General features: G+C 41.0%; 1 protein-coding gene across 1 annotated transcript in view; it reads left to right on the plus strand.

The window, feature by feature from the left end:
* The window catches only part of LOC144141028 (TNF receptor-associated factor 6-like), a 34474-nt gene extending 16715 nt beyond the window's left edge, over positions 1-17759 (plus strand). Inside the window, exons 5-11 of the mRNA XM_077672525.1 lie at positions 527-694; positions 2069-2143; positions 4063-4140; positions 4731-4823; positions 11354-11413; positions 13487-13552; positions 17337-17759. Of these exons, the coding sequence (XP_077528651.1) occupies positions 527-694; positions 2069-2143; positions 4063-4140; positions 4731-4823; positions 11354-11413; positions 13487-13552; positions 17337-17471 (675 nt within the window). The 3' untranslated portion in view covers positions 17472-17759. The remainder of the gene's footprint in view (positions 1-526; positions 695-2068; positions 2144-4062; positions 4141-4730; positions 4824-11353; positions 11414-13486; positions 13553-17336) is intronic.
* Positions 17760-19559: the final 1800 nt, after the last annotated feature.

Raw genomic sequence — 19559 nt, forward strand, 5'->3', positions numbered from 1 at the left:
TTCCGATCAGTCGAGCGGCCGCGACCGCTGCCGCTCAGCTGATCAGTTGAGCATTCAGCAGTAAATGAAAACGGGGCCGTGTGCGCAGCGCTGAAACCAGGCCTGTTGAGTAACGTGATGCGGTGCTAGGGGTGTGTGTCGGAGAGGGTGCCTGCAGTCAAATGAAGGTAAACTTGCGCATCCGCGGCAAAGCAGCTGGACGAGTATCATAATGCTTTGCTTTAAAAACATTCGCTTAAAACGAATCACCTCACCCGTATTTCTTTAAGACAAACTTTCACAGTACCACTAAATCTGACCCTTGGCGCGGCATTCACGTTACCGAAAGGAAAGCAAAAAGAGAAATATAGTAGTGCGGAAACAGTGGAATGCCAGACTAAAACTACCTCACCATTGAGACAGAAAAAAAATAAAAATTGGAGCAAAACTGGAGCCTTGAAAGCTTTTGCGGCTCATTACTCGGAAGTCAAGTACAACTTCGTTCTGCATTTACTTCGCGGAACTCCTGATGTAACACTTTTTTCAGGATCACTATCGCCGATGCAACCTGGGCGGGATCTCCAACAAGGCATGCCCACTGTGCCAAACAGAAATGCACCCAAGGCTGCTACCAGACCACATATCTAAGCAGTGTGAGAACAGGGTTCTGTATTGTCCGTACTGCACCGACGAGTACACAGCGAACACTTTGGAGGTAAGGAGAAACGGGGAGAGGATGTCTTGAGATTTTGATTGCGAAGGCTGAAATACTAGACATAGGACAGCAGAAGCTGACGTTAGATTTCATCAAGCATTAAAACTAGTAGCGTGTGCTTTTATGACTTTTATTCTTATAGAAAACTGCTCAAAGTTCTTGGGAATCATGCATTCAATCGGCAATTTGCATTTCGTATGTAATGAATGAAGTTATCGGAACACATGGGGTGAGACAGGCAAACAAATAAGCATGTTCTTTATAACTTCTCTAGTGTGCGACAAAATGAGGAAATAGTTTAAAAAGACAGCTCATTATTCTGCAGAGATGTTGTTACTGCTATGATGCTGTGAAATAGCAACGGAATTTACATTTAAGAAGTCTCGTCTCACTACTAGATCGGACAGCAAGATTTACAATACCAACCATAGCAATAATTGGAAGTAGCAAATTTAAATACTTCTACAGAAATATTTTCAATTTGTATTAGTTATGCTGACATTAAAAGAGGTGGATCAAGAGCTAAAACACATATAGCTAATGAATGGACTTTTATTTTGTCTGATTGTGTTTTTTCACAAACTTCTTTTAAATCAGGGAGATTGAACAACGCGTAAGAAATTGTCTTCACACAGCCCCAAAAAATCAGCGATCCTAGGTATATATTTATGTAAGCCCAAACTCTAATGCAGTCAGGTGCCTGCCGCGGCCCTTGACAAGACAGATCTTTCAAGGATAAACTGTAACTCAAGTTCAAGTTAAGTTCAACTCAACTCAAGTGAAGTTCAAGTCAGTTTGATAGCTGTTAAGTGCAGTGCAGTAATTTCCTGAAGGGGCCGTAGCACCCACTTGACTAGTTTCAGTATCAGCCTGGTGTTGATACCTTAAGTAGTGTAAAGTGAGCGCCCAGCTCCTGAAAGGCATTAAGAGGAACTATTGAGTTTATAATAATTTGAAGTGACTGTGCGTTAATAATTTTTTCTTTATTTAATTTCCTTGTGAACTTTTTTGTGGCCTAGCGAAGGCAACCTCCATAAAACGGCACAGCACAAATAGCGCCATCTACACTTTGCTTATGAGTAACGAGCACCTGTGTGGCCCAATGAGATTGATATCGGCTTAGTAATGGAAGGGACCAAGCTTTGATCTCGACCAAAGGACACGGTGTCGTTGGGAACCCCTCTGTTTTAGTTCTTGACGCGGCGTAACAATGCGCACTAGATATCGCGACTCCAGAAGAACTATGGCGACAAGACAAGCCCCTAAAGTGCCCCTCACTTCAAAACAAACGCTGAAGCTTAGTTTCGACGAAGCACATTCTGATTAAATAATATTGCAGTACCATTCCAAATTTTCGGGTGATTGATTTTTCAGGAGCACCTCGACAACTGCGAGCATAGACCAGCCACTTGTGAGCATTGCGATGAAGACTTCGACACATTTTTGGAAGTAAGCTTTCACTTTCCTCCATCATAGATAAATTCTTACAAGCCGAAATTTTAAAGGTTTCAGCAAATGTACCATTTCCTGAGGAAGACAGGGGCATAAAAGAATGCTTAAGGCTTATCTGCGAAATAAAAAACTGTTTCCGCAATTATCATTTTTTGGCTTTGTAAAATTTGTTCTCAGTGTAGATATTTACGGAAATATTTTTTTACGCTATATTTGTTGTCTAGAAACGCAAATGTAGGCAGCTATATTGAGGCCATATCCTTGCTAGTGATGTATTCTTGGCACTACAACACAACCGGGGTGCCAACCATTTGCCTTATCCAGGCAAGGACAACCAATGAAATGGAAAAAAATGCCAGTGTGTACGAGATTTCGGTGACCCGCCGCGGTGGCTCAGTGGCTAAGGCGTTGCGCTGCTGAGGTCGCGGGTTCGATTCCCGGCCGCGGCAGCCGCTTTTCTGATGGAGGCGAAAAGGAAAAACGCCCGTGTGTACGAGATTTCGGCGCACATTAAAGATCCCCAGGCTGTCAAAATTAATCCGGAGCCCTCCACTACGGCACGCCTCATCGCCTGCGTTGCGTCGGCGCGTTAAACCCTACAATCAATCAATCAACGAGATTTCGGTGCACGTCAAAAATCCCCAGGTGGTCACAATTATTTTGGAGCCCTTGACTACGGTACGCCTAATCGCGTGCGTGGCGTCGGCGCGTCCAACCACACCTTCAGAATCAATTATCACAACGAATCAGTGCTTCAGAGGGTACATTTAGTGCAATGTTGGCAGCAGAACTGTTTTCCCAAAGCTTTTTCGGCCACTAATAATAACAGGGCTCATGCCGGGGATCAGTAAAGAGGCATATTAGACAGCTGCTATTGCCTAATCAAATATATTGCAGTGCAGTTCGCACTACAACCTAGAAATAGCCATTTTCGTAGAAATTTTCGTAATAGTTTTTTTAAGCTTATTTTTAGGACCATATGGAAAGTATGTATTAATCGCTGGTACAGGAGTAGATGCACTTCCTAACACAGAAAAGAGAGAGAAATCAGACAAGTATAATTGCGCCTAAAAACTTTATAATCCCTTCCTAAAGAAAGTTCACTGAAGCGCCAAACTTTCTGACATCATAACTGCGTTAAAATTCTTTCAAAAGCTTGGCTAAAATTTTGTTCACCGTTCGGTGAAACCGCGTTTTATCGATCGTCAAACCTTCAAAGACAAACCGCAAATGAAGAAGAAACCCATGCGAGGGCTTCGGGCACACAAAGTAAACACGTCTACGACGATTAAATGCATACCGAGGCCGGGTATATGATGTAAAGTTTACTATTGTAGTCCTCGTTCGCGATCGACGCCTGTAATGTCTTATCGGCAAAACCAATCCTTTTTCGCGATTTTTAAGTCACCATTTAGAAGGATTGAAAGCAAGCTTTCAAACACGCCCGTGTGTCCAGAAAAAATATCAGAGCTTTTTGTACAACCAACCGGTCTGTAGGGAAATGCATGTGTTGACAGGATGCCATCACTCCCAGTAAGAAAGCTTTCGCGTAATTAGTTGTGGCTACGTAAGGTTTGTGTGTGCACAAGAGGCAAAACTCTTTGAAGTATACGGCATTATTTTTGCATAGATAGGTTGCGAATTTCAGGTTTTGGAATTCCCAGTTTTTTTTTTCAATTTAGTAGAAACTGGGAAGGGTAGGTAATGATGTCCAGAGGTGATTGTGGGCTTTTATTCTATGGTTATTAATTTGTCTGCACAAGCAAATCTACTTCTTTGGATGTAGCATGCTATTTTAGGTGGAAACAAAATCACGGGGTACTGGCTCTAGTGAGGCCATTCTCAGATTCGCAGGCGTTACTTAGAACAGAAATATTAAAACAAACAATTTTTATTCTTATTCTCACCCTTTTAAGCTCAGAGACCAGCACCTGGATGTCTGCAGTCGAAGGCCGGAGAAATGCCCCTATGAAAAACTCGGCTGCAAGTTCCAGGTATTGTGTTATTCAAAATGGCGCCAGGGTGATGAAGCAAAAGTTTCTTTTACTGAAAACCTGCTTTGTCATGATAACACTGATATTAGTTTTAGCACAAATTTCAAAAAATACAGAAGAAAATAAAGCGTACATATCGAGCACTGGTGACGCCGATCCATATATCGGCGGTTTCTCTTGCGTCAGAGTCTTGTTTGTGTAAACAATGGCCACCGACCAAAGTTACTGACAAGACAGATATTTTTGAGGTTGAGATGAAATGTTTAGTTCTGGTGAAAATGTCACCAAAACGCAAACGCTTAATACACTGCTAGCTATGCAGTTAGCGCTAGAACATTGCCCAAATTCTTCGTAGTTGCCGGATTGCCTCACTTTGATGTATCTGAAAAAAATTTCCTGCTTTTTTGTGTAAACTAGTCATTTTTGGCCAGAATAGAGCTGCGTATTACGCTGTTCACTTTTTTAAATTGAACAATCATGGTGTTGGCTTTGCGGTCATTTTAATATTGCCAGAATGGGAAGGAAACAATGAAGATACACGTGATGTGTGACAATCTTCCTTTTGTACTTTTGTATGATTTTCATTCAAGGGTGTAGCAGTGGAAGTGCAGAAGCATGTTAGTTGTAGCGCTGATGCAAGACTCCTCATAGAGACAATAGCCACACTGTTGGAAAAAGTGGAGGTAAGAACACATTTTATGCATTTTTAAACAACCTATGAGGTTCTTATCCGGGTACCAAAGCATATTATATTCGTAATTTTTCGCGATTTATACAGACATTGTCCCAGGAAATGTGACCACACTATGTAAACCTTTTAAACTGTGCTCTAATTTAACTGAGTAATTTTACTTGGCCTTACTTAATAAGAAGCAATAAATGAATAATAAGGAGTAATTCATTTTTTAAAAAAATTGTCATGCACATGCTAACCTGTATTTTGCCTTCACGCGATAAAGCCCTGTATATAAAATACCTGCCATTCGAATGAGTGCTGAGAAACACTGCTTACGAACGTTACCATCACCATACAACAGAAAACGAATGTAATAAGAATAAAGGTGGGACTGTTGGTGTATGTTTGATAATAAACATTTTAAAGCACGTTAAAAAGCCCTAGGCGGCCATAATTAATCTTGAGCTCTCCAGTATGGCACGCCGCATCGCCTGGGCTGCATCGGCGCGTTAAAATGCCCAATCAAGCAATCAATTCTTGATAAACAAACACTGAAAAACCGCTACATGAAGAAACAAAGGCCCAAGGCAGCCGAGCACACCGAGACAGACGAGTCCAGTAACTTTCCTTGTGCTTTTTTTTCTCCTCATGTAGCATTTTTCAGTGGTTTGCTTATTAAACGAAAGCAGCTGTGAACTATACTATGACAGATGTGCTTCAATTTCATTATGCCGTCAAAGCATTTTCGGGGTTTCACGTGATTTATCAATCACACTGTTAAGAAATATTCGTAGATGAGATTGTAGGCTCGCAGATGTCTCTGTTAGAAGACGAGATTGAGTAAAAAGTATCAGAAAATGTTCCCTGGACGATTTAGTTGGTACTTTACTATTACTTTACAACAATAGGTTGGTACTTTACAACAATAGGTACTTTACTATTGGATTGGATTGGATTTGGAGGAGGGGTTTCAAACTTCAACAGTAACTGAAAAAAGCTCGTAATTCGAGAGCACTGCTTTCTTGATTATGGAACGAATAGTATGCATGTGTGTTATGTTTTTTGAACGTTCTATTAGGTCATTTTTAACTAGGTATTCGTTTTCATTGTGGTGTATATTGAAACATAGTGGAAACCAAAGACTGTCAGGCTGTTTTTCTAAAACAAAGATGCATGCGGGGAGCATTCTATGCAAAAGGAGGATTTTAACGGGTTTTTTACGGGCCACCATCTTGCATCTTTTCGCGCCCTGGGGCCTAGTAGCTAAGTGTAGTAGATACAAAACCATACGCGTATGCAGCTGCCAACGGTAAAATACAGTCGAGGAAGTAGCGTGTAAATTCGCATAAGTAACCATGGCTCACAGGCACTACAATTTTTCTTTACCTGTGAGCAAAGATTTTGCGTTACCCTACCTCATCTCCTTCGACAGTATCGTTTTTTGAAAGCAAGACCTTTCTGCATTAGGAAGCTTAAACAGGTCTGCGAGCCAGCCAGACCTGGCGATTGGCAGTTGGGGAAAGGGCTTTTAAAGACTTGACTGCAAGCTACCTGGAGTGATCTGCGCGCGGACAGAGTGCACAGTGCATTTCAGCGTTTTTTGGTGGTTAAATGCGTTCTTTACGCAAACAAAATTGGGGATCTGTTTTGGGTAGCATAGAATGGGGAACACGTTCTAGCACATCCATAAGCACCATGTTTAATATTAGAAACAATTTTCTTTCGTTTAACAGTTTTGCCCTAGCGGTGTCTATTGACCCCAGCACATAAAAGCTCCTATAACACATAGAGAACAAAGCCAAAACTGCTAGTTTGCTTTGGAATTGTTTAAGGATGCCTATTGCGAAAGGCATCATCGTTCTTGCAGTTTAGTGCTGCCGGGATCTTCAAGACCCCAGTGCAGCAAGTGCAGAGGGGCTCTATCCGTAGTTCACATACTCATTCGATGCAAGGCACGTGACACCACACGACACAAACATTCCAGAGAACTCTACAGACAACATATTCCACTACACCCATCGTTTTTTCTGGGTGACGATGCCATGGTTTCTGTGAAACGCGTTTTTATGTATATGTCAGACGTTAAGTTTGTAAACCTCATTTTCTATCAAGCATAATGAAATCTCTCCCTATACACCAGCCATCACTATTATCTCTAATTAATTTTACTATGTTCGATTTGCACGTTTTCAAACCTATTTTTTGTGGTAATTACTTCTCTTCATGAAATAAATTCTTATCTAGCGCTATTTGCCCTCGTTTGCTTTGCGCCATTACAATTATCATCATAGCGCTAGCTGGAGTCTGCAAAATTAAAGTTCCCGTGGAGATAAAACTGTCATTTGTGGTAATAAATTGAGGTTCTAGTTTTAGTGCGAATTATGTAAATCTACATATATGTGCACTACGAAGCTCAGGTTTTGTTTCAAGGCTCACGCAGATAGAAACTTAAAAAAAAACTTGCAAAAAGCCGTTTTCATTTCACACAACTTTTATTTGCCAGACGTCCTAAGTTTTTGCCTCATCAATAAGTAACATAACGTGTACTACCACGTCTTTTTGTGCTGATGGGGACACAAACTTTAACAAAACACTCAGAAAACATTCTTCTCAATAAAATCTGGGCTTAAAGGGATAGAAACTTCGAGAAATGCTAAGTGAAGCGCAGTGGCGAGAAAATATAATTTCTTTTCCTGCGAGAGATATGAAGGTGCGTTGCCTCACAAATACTAGACTAACCTAAAAACCAAGTAGTAGATGTTGATTTAAAATAAAATAACCCCGATGAGTTCCTACCATGTGGTAGTACTTGGTGCACCTGTGTGTTTTGAGGTCATTAGTGAAAGGGATTATACATGGTGGGTGTGATGGTGTTTCGTATTCGAATGTAGATAGCACTGAGTGATTAAAAATTTAGCTACAGTGCGTGGAAAATGTGAGGCTCATTGGCTGTTTGCTCACGTTCAACAGCATGCCTCCAATGAAAATATATGGCCAACTAAGTTACCGCTGTGTTGATAAAGCTGGTTTGTTAGGCTTTGAGCAAGCATTGCTTTAGGACCTCCCCTAATTTTGTCCCATTGTCCATTTGCTTTTTTCCCTCATAGCGCTGCATTACCGCTTGGCACGTAAAGCTTCAGAACACAACAGAAAGCATCGTAGTCTTATTATTAAGTGTGGTTGACTCAATGCATTTATACAAACGTGGCCTTAATTGATGTGGTGCATGGGTAGTATGCATGTGCATTTACATGTCATTTGAAGCCACCCTATAAGTTGCACTCCGCCAGAGCACATTCGTTGATGTGACAGCGACATAGCTTAGTTAGGCTGTGTGGTGCTGTACAACCCTGTGCCTGCGTTTCTCAGTTGTGGGTGCTTATTTTGAAAAGAGTTTTTTATGTGGAGTGGCGCCTTGGTTATAGAAATCAATGCTGGTTTGAAGTGCATGCTCAGGGATGACGTTTGAAGCTATGCAAATGCACAATCCACTATCCCAGAGTTCCCCATTGGGAGGGTCTATGATTTTGTGGGACAAATCTTTGAACTGGTAATTTAGCAATCACTTCTATTGTATATATCAGCAGTTGTACATGCTTACGTATTTGTACAAGAAAAGCACCGAATTGGGACACTGTGAAGCCTGTATTGGTTTGTGGGGTGCTAGACAAGCGTTTTAATGCAAGTTGCGTGATTCCACGAGAGAACAAATATGCGTGTACACGCGCACGTTTTTCCGTGTTTATTGAGTTATGAGCAAGCCAGTGAATAGCCTAAAACTGCAATCCATTTTCCTCTAGTGTGCGTACTTCGCGAGATAAACATTTGGAGAGGTGGGGCGGGTAACGCGCAATTTTCGGCGACGGTAGTTGTTTTTCGAAATTTGGGGCTTTTCTCTCGGCAAAGTTTGATAGTTCTCACAAAGTTTTCAAAACAACCTATACCAACATGACAAACTGGCGAAAACAAATTTTGCATTGTTGTGCGAAGAAATAAATTTAAAAAAATGTGAACTCACGTCAGACGCTTGATTATCGCAAATTTCGGTGCCCCGTATCTCCATATCTGTACATGCGAGCACATTGTAGTGCGCAACGTGGACCAGATATATGAAAACACATACGTAAAAAAGTATTCGTCTATAAAAAATGTACACAAGAAGATTGACGGCCATGCTTTTTCTAAAGGTGCGTCAATTTAAAAATCATAATAAAATGGCCGTGCCGATTTTTTAAAAGTTGCTTAAAAAAGAATCCTCAAGAGGGTCAACACTACTGTTGAAAAACGGAAAACGTGTGGATTCATTTTTGTGTATGGAAGTTATAACCGGCTGAAATCATGCGTTCGACAAGCGACTCCATGCCGTGTGCTTTTCTACGGCCTCTGGTTTTCTAGGTGCTTTATGGGTACTTTTAAACTTTTGACGTCCTTATAAAGAGAAACTTACGCATTTACCCTCATTGATTTGCGGTGTTTTACTGAATAAGCGCTCACACAGCTATGGATGCGGCGAAGACGCCCCAAAAAGTGCGCATTTGTGGGCGTAACGTTTTTTCGGCAAAAACAAAGCGCAGGATAATAAGAAAAAAGTTGTCTTGGTGTGTTGACTGCCACAACTAACCACGTGCCGGCCACTTGTTAAAAAGGAGCACTTGCTTAAAAATGGAGCACTTGTTTATATTAGAAAGAAAAAGGTCCAATTGACTTCGATGTCGGATGCACACCGATATTTGCCAGGACACGCCTGAAGCGGGGAAAAGCCCACTGTGCAATGTAGTTATAACAGTGTTCCGGTCACAGCACGAGAAAACTGACAGAAAAAGTCCTAGGCGTGAGCCTTTTGCTACGTTTAAAGTGACAAACCGCGAAAACGTGGTAATTTGCTGGATGACGTGGCTGAGATTTCAAATATTTTTTTCTTTTTAAGCCTCTCTTAAGCCGTGATCCTAACCATACAATTAAAGTACAATGCTTAAAATTTCCTTACTACTTTGATGTTCGCACATTTAAACGCTGCGGACAAAAATTCTCGAAAGGGCCATATGAAACGCCCTCCTTGCTGCTGTGCTATGTAACCGAAAAATAAACGGGGCTGCATCATAAAACTACAATTTTTTTAGGAAGCTCAACAAGTTGGGCCTTTTATTCATACCAACTCTTTAGCTAGCCTCACGATAATTTCACACGCTAGAGGCGTGTTCCTGGATGGCCGCGTCACAGCCGCTGCTGGCCACGTGGTTGTCCATGCGCAGGCTCATTGCTTATTGCAATTCTCGACATACCTGTACTCTCGGGGAAGAGAGATGATATTTCTTTATGTGAGGGCACCCAACTTGCCTCGCCTGCCAGAATTCACCCGTTGGGGAGGAACCGTGAGTTTTTCGCTCTACTTATAAATATGGAGATCAATACACCCTCTTTGTTGCACCCACCCACAAGTAAGTCAGTTACGGCAGTCGTCACACCAACAAAACTCCTTCATTTGGTTGCCCCGCTCTTTGTTTTTCCTAACAGAAATGTTAAGCACACAAAGGCGCGTTTACTCGCTCGTCTTCGCCACCAACATAGTAGTGCTAGCGCTCATTTAGTGACACATCGCAAATATTAAAGGTTAAAAACGGAAAACGTGGATTTCTCTTAACAAGGAACCAAAATTTTAAATGTACTTTTTGCGGCCGCAGGATGCGAACAGATACTTTTTTACCAAAGCGCGAAGTCAGGAAAGCAGCAGCAGTAGCGGACACACGGCATGAAGATGTCTCTCGAACGCGTGATTTCAGCCACTGATAACTTCAGTGCAAACAAAATTACGCAAAATGTATTTCAGCATTACTGTTGACCCTCTTGAGGAGTCTCGTTTTCGAACTTTGATGAATAAAATCGAGACCGTTTTTTTTAATTTACGCATATTGGTAATAAGCACAGTAGTCAATGTCAGTTGGTGTACATTTATATTTTTCTCCACAAGCGACGTGTTAGAGATATCTTTACAAATTTGTGCTCGGCATTATCTGTCGCTGACAAGTTGAGATACGTAGATAAGAGGCATCGAAGTTAGCGACAGTCTAGCGTCTGACACGATTTCACAATTTTCGATTTTTTCTTTACTGCAGAAAGCAACATTTGTAACCACCTGTTTGTAATTTTGGGGTAGTTTTTGTTTTAAAAGAAAGTTTAGTCAGACCAATTAAACCTCGCCGAGCGCAAATCCCCAAATTCGAAAAAGAAAACCGCAGTTGCCGAAAACAGCGCGCCAGCCACCCCACCTTTGCAAATGTTTCTCCTGCGAAGTACGCACACTGCACAAAAACGAATTGCTGTTTTAAGCTAATCTGTGGCTTGCGCATAACTCATATAATAAAGAAAAAAATATTTCGCATTTACACGCATGTTCGTTCTCTCGTGGAATCACCCAGTGCACCTTTTAGGTTTTACGTCAAATTTTGAACATGCCAGCAGTTCAGCCGTCTTTGCGTCGGGCAGTAGTAAAACATTGGTCTATTGAAGTGGGAATAATTATTGTTGAATTTCTTCTAGCAATTGACTGAAGACAAAAAACGGCTGGAGCAGAGGCTTCAGAGCCTGGAAGACAAGCAGGTACGTTAGGATACGACATTCTTCACAATTTGCAGAAACCTTATATCGCCAAATACAAACTACACTGTGGTCAAATAGTATGTCATTATCCCAGAGCAGTAATATTTGCTGTGTTGCCAAAAAAACGATGTTTCGTCTGTATATCCCCGGGTTTCTGAAATGGAAGGGGGTATCGGGTACGGGTATCAAAAGTAAGTGTATCGAATATATCGTTAGTTCTAACCGTTATAAAGTTTTGAAACGCAAAAGCGAAAATTCACAAGTGCCAGTTAACCCTCTTACACCTGTTCTCCCTTTAATAAAAGGCCTGTCACAATTGCTGAGAACACGGCTTTTGCAATTATCTTTTTTCGGAGAAAGCTCGCACAAACTGGTGAAATCGATTAGGCCCTTAGTGAGCCTGTACCGGTTTCTATCACGCTTGGCAAATATAAAAGCTTTGTTGTTGCCTTTGTTTCTTAGTATGTGCAACTGTTAATAGATACTCGTTGTTTGTGGGGTAGTTCCTGTAATAGCATGCATTTTTTTGAAACGCTCGCCTCAACCGCTGTCTGCCTGTATAAGGGAGTTTGTGGTTTGTGGCTTGAAATCCTTTTTTGGTTAGTTGAGTAAGCGTACCACCATCTTATTAAAAAGTTGTGAAATTATAACATTTTTATCTTTAACGAAAATATTTACTCTTCTATCTGTCTTAAAAAAAATAGGCAGTTCTGTGCAGTGGTCTGTAATAGAGTGCTGTGTATTCTTGATTGAAGGCAACCACAGAGCGCGTTACTCACATAATTTCTGGGAGAAAAAAAATTGACGCTCTCCGGCCCTGCGAAAGTGGATGTCCCGCTCAGCTGTTGTAAAGCACTACTCATGCTGGCGGGCGAGATTATGAAATGTTTCTCAATGTCTTGGGGGCTGGTTGGTTGGATTCGGCTTCTCTGGGTGCCATTGCTTGTTTATGACGTATGCGATCAGCGTCTTCAGGGGGAAGTGCTGGGTCCTGTCTAGCCTGATGCATGCGCTAGCCCTCGAACGAGTTTTTTTATTTTATTTCAAAAAAATGTAAACTGCCCTCTGGGGAGGGTATTACATATGGTAAAGGGGTTACTCTAGTGTGCGAGAAAGTACAACAATAACAAAATAAACATAACTAAAAAAGGTAAAAATAATTTACATCGCGAGAGAGGAAACAAATAGGAAAAAATCAGTAGAAACAATAAAAACAGTTATTGGTGCCGTCTCTAAAAGAAACTACGCTGAGTATTACTACACGGAATATAACCACACGTCATTTGACAGCGCAAGAACTGAGTTAAAGGATGCAGTGAGATGATAGAAATTACACATTGATAATTCTGCTCAGAGCATTAGTAATTTTCTTGGTATTCGGTAGAGTAACAATGTTTGACGGTAGATTATTCCAGTCTATTGTGCTACGAGGAACAAATGTTTTGGTGAACAATTCAACCCCCCCCCTTTTTGTGAGAAGATGGAAACCTAACCCTTAGGAGAATGTTTGGAAGGGGGGTTTCTATTGTTTGCCAGCGCCTTATCTATCTTTTAGTTTCGATGCATGTTTTCCAGTTTTTTATTTACACGAATAGTGACCTCGGTGCTGCATGCCTCATTAGCCTGACGCATGCGATCGGCATCTTAGGATAGATTTGCTGGGGCTGGCTCAATTTTTTTTGTTTAGGTCAAAAACTTTTCCAACCAACGACTGCTTAACAGCTTCGGTGTATGAAATTAAATTCATATGATGGTTGCATTGAGCAGATTTAAAGACTGTTGTGAGGGTATCGGTATAAACACTCCATGGGCTAACACTGCCGTACTTGTATTACGTTTTGTGTTACAGCCGTGAGGTTAAGGCCAGACATAAAAAAATGATTCTGCATCCACTTTTCATAGTGGAGTATTATGCACCTTAAAGTGGCTCTGGTAACGGTTGCCGCAATTGTTCTCTAGAAAGCTCTTTCCTACATATGCCTCTATCAGCCAGCTAAATCGTGCTATTCTAAAAAATTATTTGTGCGAATAATTTTGATGGGATTGTTTCAAATAATGTAATGTTCTTTGCAGAAAGAGGAAGCATTTTTACGACTCAATGCAGAGTCTACCACTGACGACCTCAGCGAAGAGATAAAGGTGTGTATAATAGAGAATCACCACTAAATACCTATGTGGTCTTGAACTAGATTTTTAATTCAGAAAAAACATTTGGGCAAGATTTTATAAGAGACGTTTTATTTGAATTTGCTGCCATAAGTAACCTTTCCATTCACTGTACACACATTTTTAACAGCGTCAAAACGTAATAATCAACAGTTACTGCAGTTTAGTTTGTGTTCCTATACGCGTATTGTTGGAAATACAAGATACTACCGTTTGACCTTGTACTCAATTCTGTTGAGAAAGTTAGTCGTTTTGCAGTGAAAGCATAGTTAAAAACTTCAGGCGCAAAATTGGCAATAATGGCATGCAAATTGACGGACCGATGGTTCACAAAATGGCCTAACGATAATGTGCAAACTGGCCAAGTGCTCAAGGAATGTACAAGAATGCACCGAATAGAACAATCACACAACCTTCTTCTGTGAGGCTCGCATAAACCAAGTATTTCATAATATAAAAAATATACGAAATGTCGCACCGGATGGGATACAAACCAGGATCTTCTGAAATGCAAGACGAGTCCGGAATGTAAAGACCGCCTTAGGTGGTAATTCTTGCTGAGTAAGGGCAAACCTAGTCAATGAATTGTGTACTTTCACGTGTTCGACATGTAATCAGTACTACAGGAGAAATTCGGCATTGTAATTATACTAGTAACATACACATTAATAGCGAAGCACTTTAACGCTAATCATAGGCAGTTATGGCTAGCAGCGACAATTGGTAAAGATGCTTTGCCTTGGTACCCACAAAACACTTCCTTTGGAATGAGTAGTTGTAATGAGATGACGCAGGCGCGCCATTAACACCCCACAGGCAGCCTGCAATCACCACACAAAGCAGGAACGTGCTCCCTTCCACGCTATACTTATTCTACAAATTCTATCAGTACAAAGCATCTGGTGATGGGCTGCGGACAATCCACGTCAAAGCAGCTCTTAAACGTGCAGTGAAGACGATGTGGCATTCCGGTCTCAGTTTGGTACAAGCCTCGCACTAGTTATGCAATGCGAAGTAGTATAGAGCGCCTTCAAATTGCCTTGATGAGATACCAGTTCAGTTTTATTTTGCTGAAAGAAGTTGCGAAATTGTGCTAAGGAAATTGTTCGCGATAAAAATATCTGCTTTTGAAAATACTGCCGTTGGGGCAGCTACACCATAGTTATTTGTTTTGAAAAACACCGTTGTATCCGCTAGCGTACTGCTGCAGGGCGGCGGGGCTCTTTCAGCAGTCGTATAAAGGGTGAGCAGTTTTGCAAGCGAAGCAGTAGCTACCACGGGGTGCGTACAAGCAATAAAGCACTTGTACCCGCAAGGGAACGAAATCTCGTGCAGAGATTTCCAGCATATACGTTCTGCACTTCAACACTATTGGTTTTCTAATAAATACAGAATAAGGAGTCATTAACCGTCCTCAAATATTTAGGTGCAATGGAGACATAACTCTCGTTCTTCAGCATAAGCATTTGTTGTGTCTGGTTAATCATTTATACCTAGCTTTCATAGGTCTGAAGTAGCAAACCAAACAATTTTTTTTCTCGTGGGCTTTGTGGAGTTGTACCCGCACCTTCACAAAGGAAAAAAGCCAGGGAATCACGTAGTTCTGCCCGATAAGAAATCGCACTTGTTTACAAGTCGGTGACATCGCGCCTGGCGGCTCGATGGGCTCGTGACAGTTAAGCGAATTTTTGCAATTTCGTTATATAAATTGATATCAATACCAACTTTGCATTAATAGTATTCCCCTAAACCATAAATCATGCTGATTGACTTTTTTATGTACAGTACATCATTTTCGGAGAGAAAACATTTTTTTAATAGATGTCTATTGGCCAGAAATTGGTTTTCTCAAAAGAAAAAAAAACGTTGGCAGTTTTGGTTCAGAAAATATGAGGTGGTCACCTCACGTGACCACCATGCATGAAGGGGTCTACCATTCGCTTTCGGAGGAAGGCCAAAAAACAGTTCTTGTTTCCCCATAGGCACAAGGGGAGTTTGCACGTTTCACAAATCAATGTTAGTCTTCAATGTTGGGGTATTGTACTGCACATACTGCCCATTTTCACTGGACGGTGGGCAAGGTGTCCAATACAAGTGACATCGCACTCTGTCTTATTTATTGTGCCACTTCATTTCCAGGTTGCTTAGTACGAGCTACTTATACACAGTATTATCCCATGCTAAGAACTTATCAAAAAGTACACTTTATAGAGAAAAATAATCAAATGTTGGTTACCTGGAGAATTAGCATGCTCGAAAGAGTTAAAGTAGCATTTTCGTTCTACCGATATAACGAGCATGAAGTGCCCAGTGTTTCTCACATTTAACACCTCAATTTGTCGGTACGAATGAGAAAAATTTACGTATGGCATCGTATTTGGGATGTGCGGAGCCCTTGTACATCTAAAATATTTTCGCGACCTTAATCAAGCAAATTACTTTTGTGCATCAAAGGGTTATGTAAACGAAGGTTGCACTTGAAAATTTGCCGCAAGAAAGCAATACAAGGACGAGAAAAATTTAAGTTCATAGTCATGTATAGACATCGAAAATGATATGTATTTTGTTGACAAATAGGATACACAGAAAAACATAACTAAGTAAATTTGAACGTTTGGTGCTAATGTAGTGTTTGTACAAGCAGTGCTAAAACCGTGAAACCAGTCATTTCTCTAACGATACAAAATATATTATGGGCCGTAACATTTCAGAAATCGGCAAGAACAAAAACAGCAAAATAGAAAGTTGTTATTATTTCATTTCTAATTATCGCGACGACAGAAGTGTGCAATTTTCAAGAAAATTGGGAAAGACCGTTTTCATGTTTATTACTAGAACTGTTCAAACTGCCAAAACCTAAGCAGTGCATTTGCTTAGGGCGACACCTAAATTTATCAATAAATCTAACAGTTAGGGGAACCCAAGGCGGTTTTTGAAATTTAGGGAGGTATTTTTATGAGTGCCGGTATCGCTGTTAATAAGAGCTGAGACGTTTAAATACTAGATGTTTGCCCAAATAGCATGTTTTTGTAATCTGTCACACGGGAGCGGCCAGCAGCACGGCTACTGCAAGAGTTGTATGTTTTTCAGCATCTCTGCTGCTGAGCAGGGGGGGGGGGGGGGGGTTATAAAATTGCCCCAGAATCTTAAGCATATTGTTTTCGCGTGTGGTGCAGTCTGTGGCTTTCAATTTATCGGTTGCATTTACCAACCCCAGAAATGTACGTCTGGCTACACTGACTTTATATCACCATGCCTTATAATATCTGACACACAAAGTGTTTAGTGGGACGCAAGACTACTAGAATAAATGAAGCACATTTCCTCAAAAATTGCTTTACTTTTGTCTTACACGTGAACGACTCCTTAAGTTTTACTTCTTGTTGAACGCTATTTTATTGTTTCGAAATTAGAGACTGGTTATTGTGCTTGTGTGTTTTTCAAACTCGGGGATAGTAAATAGGACTTCGAAAATCGATAAGATGTTTTACAACCTGCTTTTATTCCCTCTTCCCAGACTTTTTTCTCGCCAAGGCATCTGTCACATTCTCATCAATGACTGTTAATGAATTCTTAGTGTGACTGGTAAATACGTTAAAAGAGCTTTGGTGTCAAAATTATCATAGACGTGACGTCAGTCACCGCTGTAAGTAGGCAATGCAAAGCTCAATACCATAAAATGTATCATTCGCTTCAAATGTGGCATGATTAGGCTTTACACAAAGCTTACATGTAGTATTTCCTTTCGTGTTCACAGGATCTTAAGAAAAGATTTTTGGCTCCAAGGAAAGAACCAGAGCTGGAAAGAAGACTGGCAAAATTGGAAGAAGCGAATGGAGTGTTTCATGGGCCATTTGGACAACTTATGCAGAACATCGCAGATTTGAAGTGACGTTTTCTTTGTTTAACGTAATGCGCTCAACAGTCAAGCAACTTTGGGTGTAATGTTCAGGGTATTTAAAATCTTTGCAACCAGGTCGGCAGGTACAGCTGCTTCCTATTTTTCAAGCAAAGTACCCTTTTGTCTCTTCTGTTGATGATACATTTGTACAACTTGTGAAAAGCATCGCGCGCTTTGGTAAACTTTTTATTTTCTAGTAAAAATCCCCAAATCAAGCATATGCAAGCATAATTGTGTTGTCATCTAATAGTTTGGGAATAAAATTTGTGATAAAATGTCTCCTGTCGTTCGTGCAACGTTTTGCTAAGCTTGAGTAAAAATTGTTAGTCTTCAAGGGTAAAGGTGATTGATTCGGTAAAGAGTAATCACTCAACGTCACTATTAAGAGCTTGTTTTGAACGTAACATCACAAAAGAAACACACTACCGTTAAAAAGTATCGGTCTATCGAAATATCATTTGCTATGCAGCTGAGGCATCTATCAATGAAGTGGTTGGGTGGGCATCACATTTTGTTTTTGAAACACAAATGTAGCCCTTTACTTGTGCTGCCAGCCAAACATCAGCTGTGCGGAGTAAAGGAATTCTGCTTTAAGAGATGAGTTATGAAATATTGAGGTTCCAAGTTTGGTGGTTTAGCAACCAAGACCTCTATTAGGCAGTTTGCTTTCGTGTCTGGCGAAACGAAGTGCACCGGTAATTAAAAAGCCGCGCCATTGAAATGGAAGAAATGTTAGGAATGGTAACAATTTGTTACCAGCATTGTAATTTTATAACACCTGTTCTAAAAACTAGTGGTCAAGTAACTCTTCAGTCGATGCAGAATATGCTGCTTTGCGTGTTGGTGCTTCACTGCCTTGACAAGCAACTTTGGTTTTTTTGTCTCCCCACTGCTCAGCACAGTGTTCTGTGATACACAAGGAGGCATTTATCGCTTCTAGAATCGTCCCATTTATTTTATAGCTGCTGCCTATAATTCAGTATTCACTGGGCAGTACCATTCTGCAATGTACAATTGGCGCCTGCCGAAATGCATGTCGATTTTCTGGTGCCGTCGTTAGTGGGCACTTTTCCTCTTTGTAGGGCCAATTTTCTAGGAGCTCTTATCTTCACCATTGCCTTGTAATCATCATGTGTGCCCTTTTGATCAGAGCCACGCTAAATCTTTGAAGCATTGTTCATTATGCTTTTTCTGATGAATTTATTGATAATTCCAGCTATTTTCTCGGGTGTATATTTATCATATAAGTTATATGCCGTCCCATCGTCTTGCAATTTTATGTCTTTTAGATGATTGTTGAGTAAGTCTATTGTTCGCAACGTGGTACTTGTTTGTTCGGCTACAGCCTAATATATTCTGTGCTAACACGCGTGGAAAGAGTAGTGGCAGAGGGCGCACGCCTTGCACGACGGGGATGTCTCAGTGTGTATCGGGTCTCTTTGTCAAAACTAGCTGCCAGCATGCAGCTTATACAGGGTGTCCCAGCTATCATGCACCAAGATTTAAAAAAAGAGTAATGGTGTAACTCGAAGAAAACCTAGTGGATAATGTTTTCAGTACTGTGGAGAAGCGGGCAGCATTTTTTTCGTTAATGAGACTTAACTAATTAATTGTAATTAATTATCTAACTCGAGATGTACTGCCCTAATCACTAAAGTGTCAATGAGGCACTTGTAGGTTCCCACGAGGGGCATTGAACTGCGGTATTTTCAGCCACGAACTAATTGCGTACTCATTTATTTTGACTGATAAAGAAAACCCGCGAAATATGAAAAATACCACGTGACGGCGCCTTCGCGCGCTTTTGCGCGCCTCGTAAAGCAATGCCCTCAAACAGGCTGCCTCTGAGTTAGCCAGGATGAAATAAACAAAAGAAAGAAAGAAGAAATCGCGACCGACTTTGTGCCTTATCTGCACAGGCACCCAGCGAATCTTGCCGTTGCTGCTCCTTCCATGTATGCCTTTATCAAGGTGATGCGCTGTCTCTTGGGGCGTGTGACAGGCGAAGCAGTTGCTTTCAATCAGCTTGTTTGGGGACGCTGCTTTACAATGCGCGCGGAGGCGCCGTCACGTGGTATT

The sequence above is a fragment of the Haemaphysalis longicornis genome, unplaced genomic scaffold, assembly GCF_048455015.1.
Source record: "Haemaphysalis longicornis isolate Haplotype H1 unplaced genomic scaffold, Haemaphysalis longicornis Haplotype H1 scaffold_6, whole genome shotgun sequence".
In the NCBI taxonomy this organism is placed as follows: Eukaryota; Metazoa; Arthropoda; class Arachnida; order Ixodida; family Ixodidae; genus Haemaphysalis; species Haemaphysalis longicornis.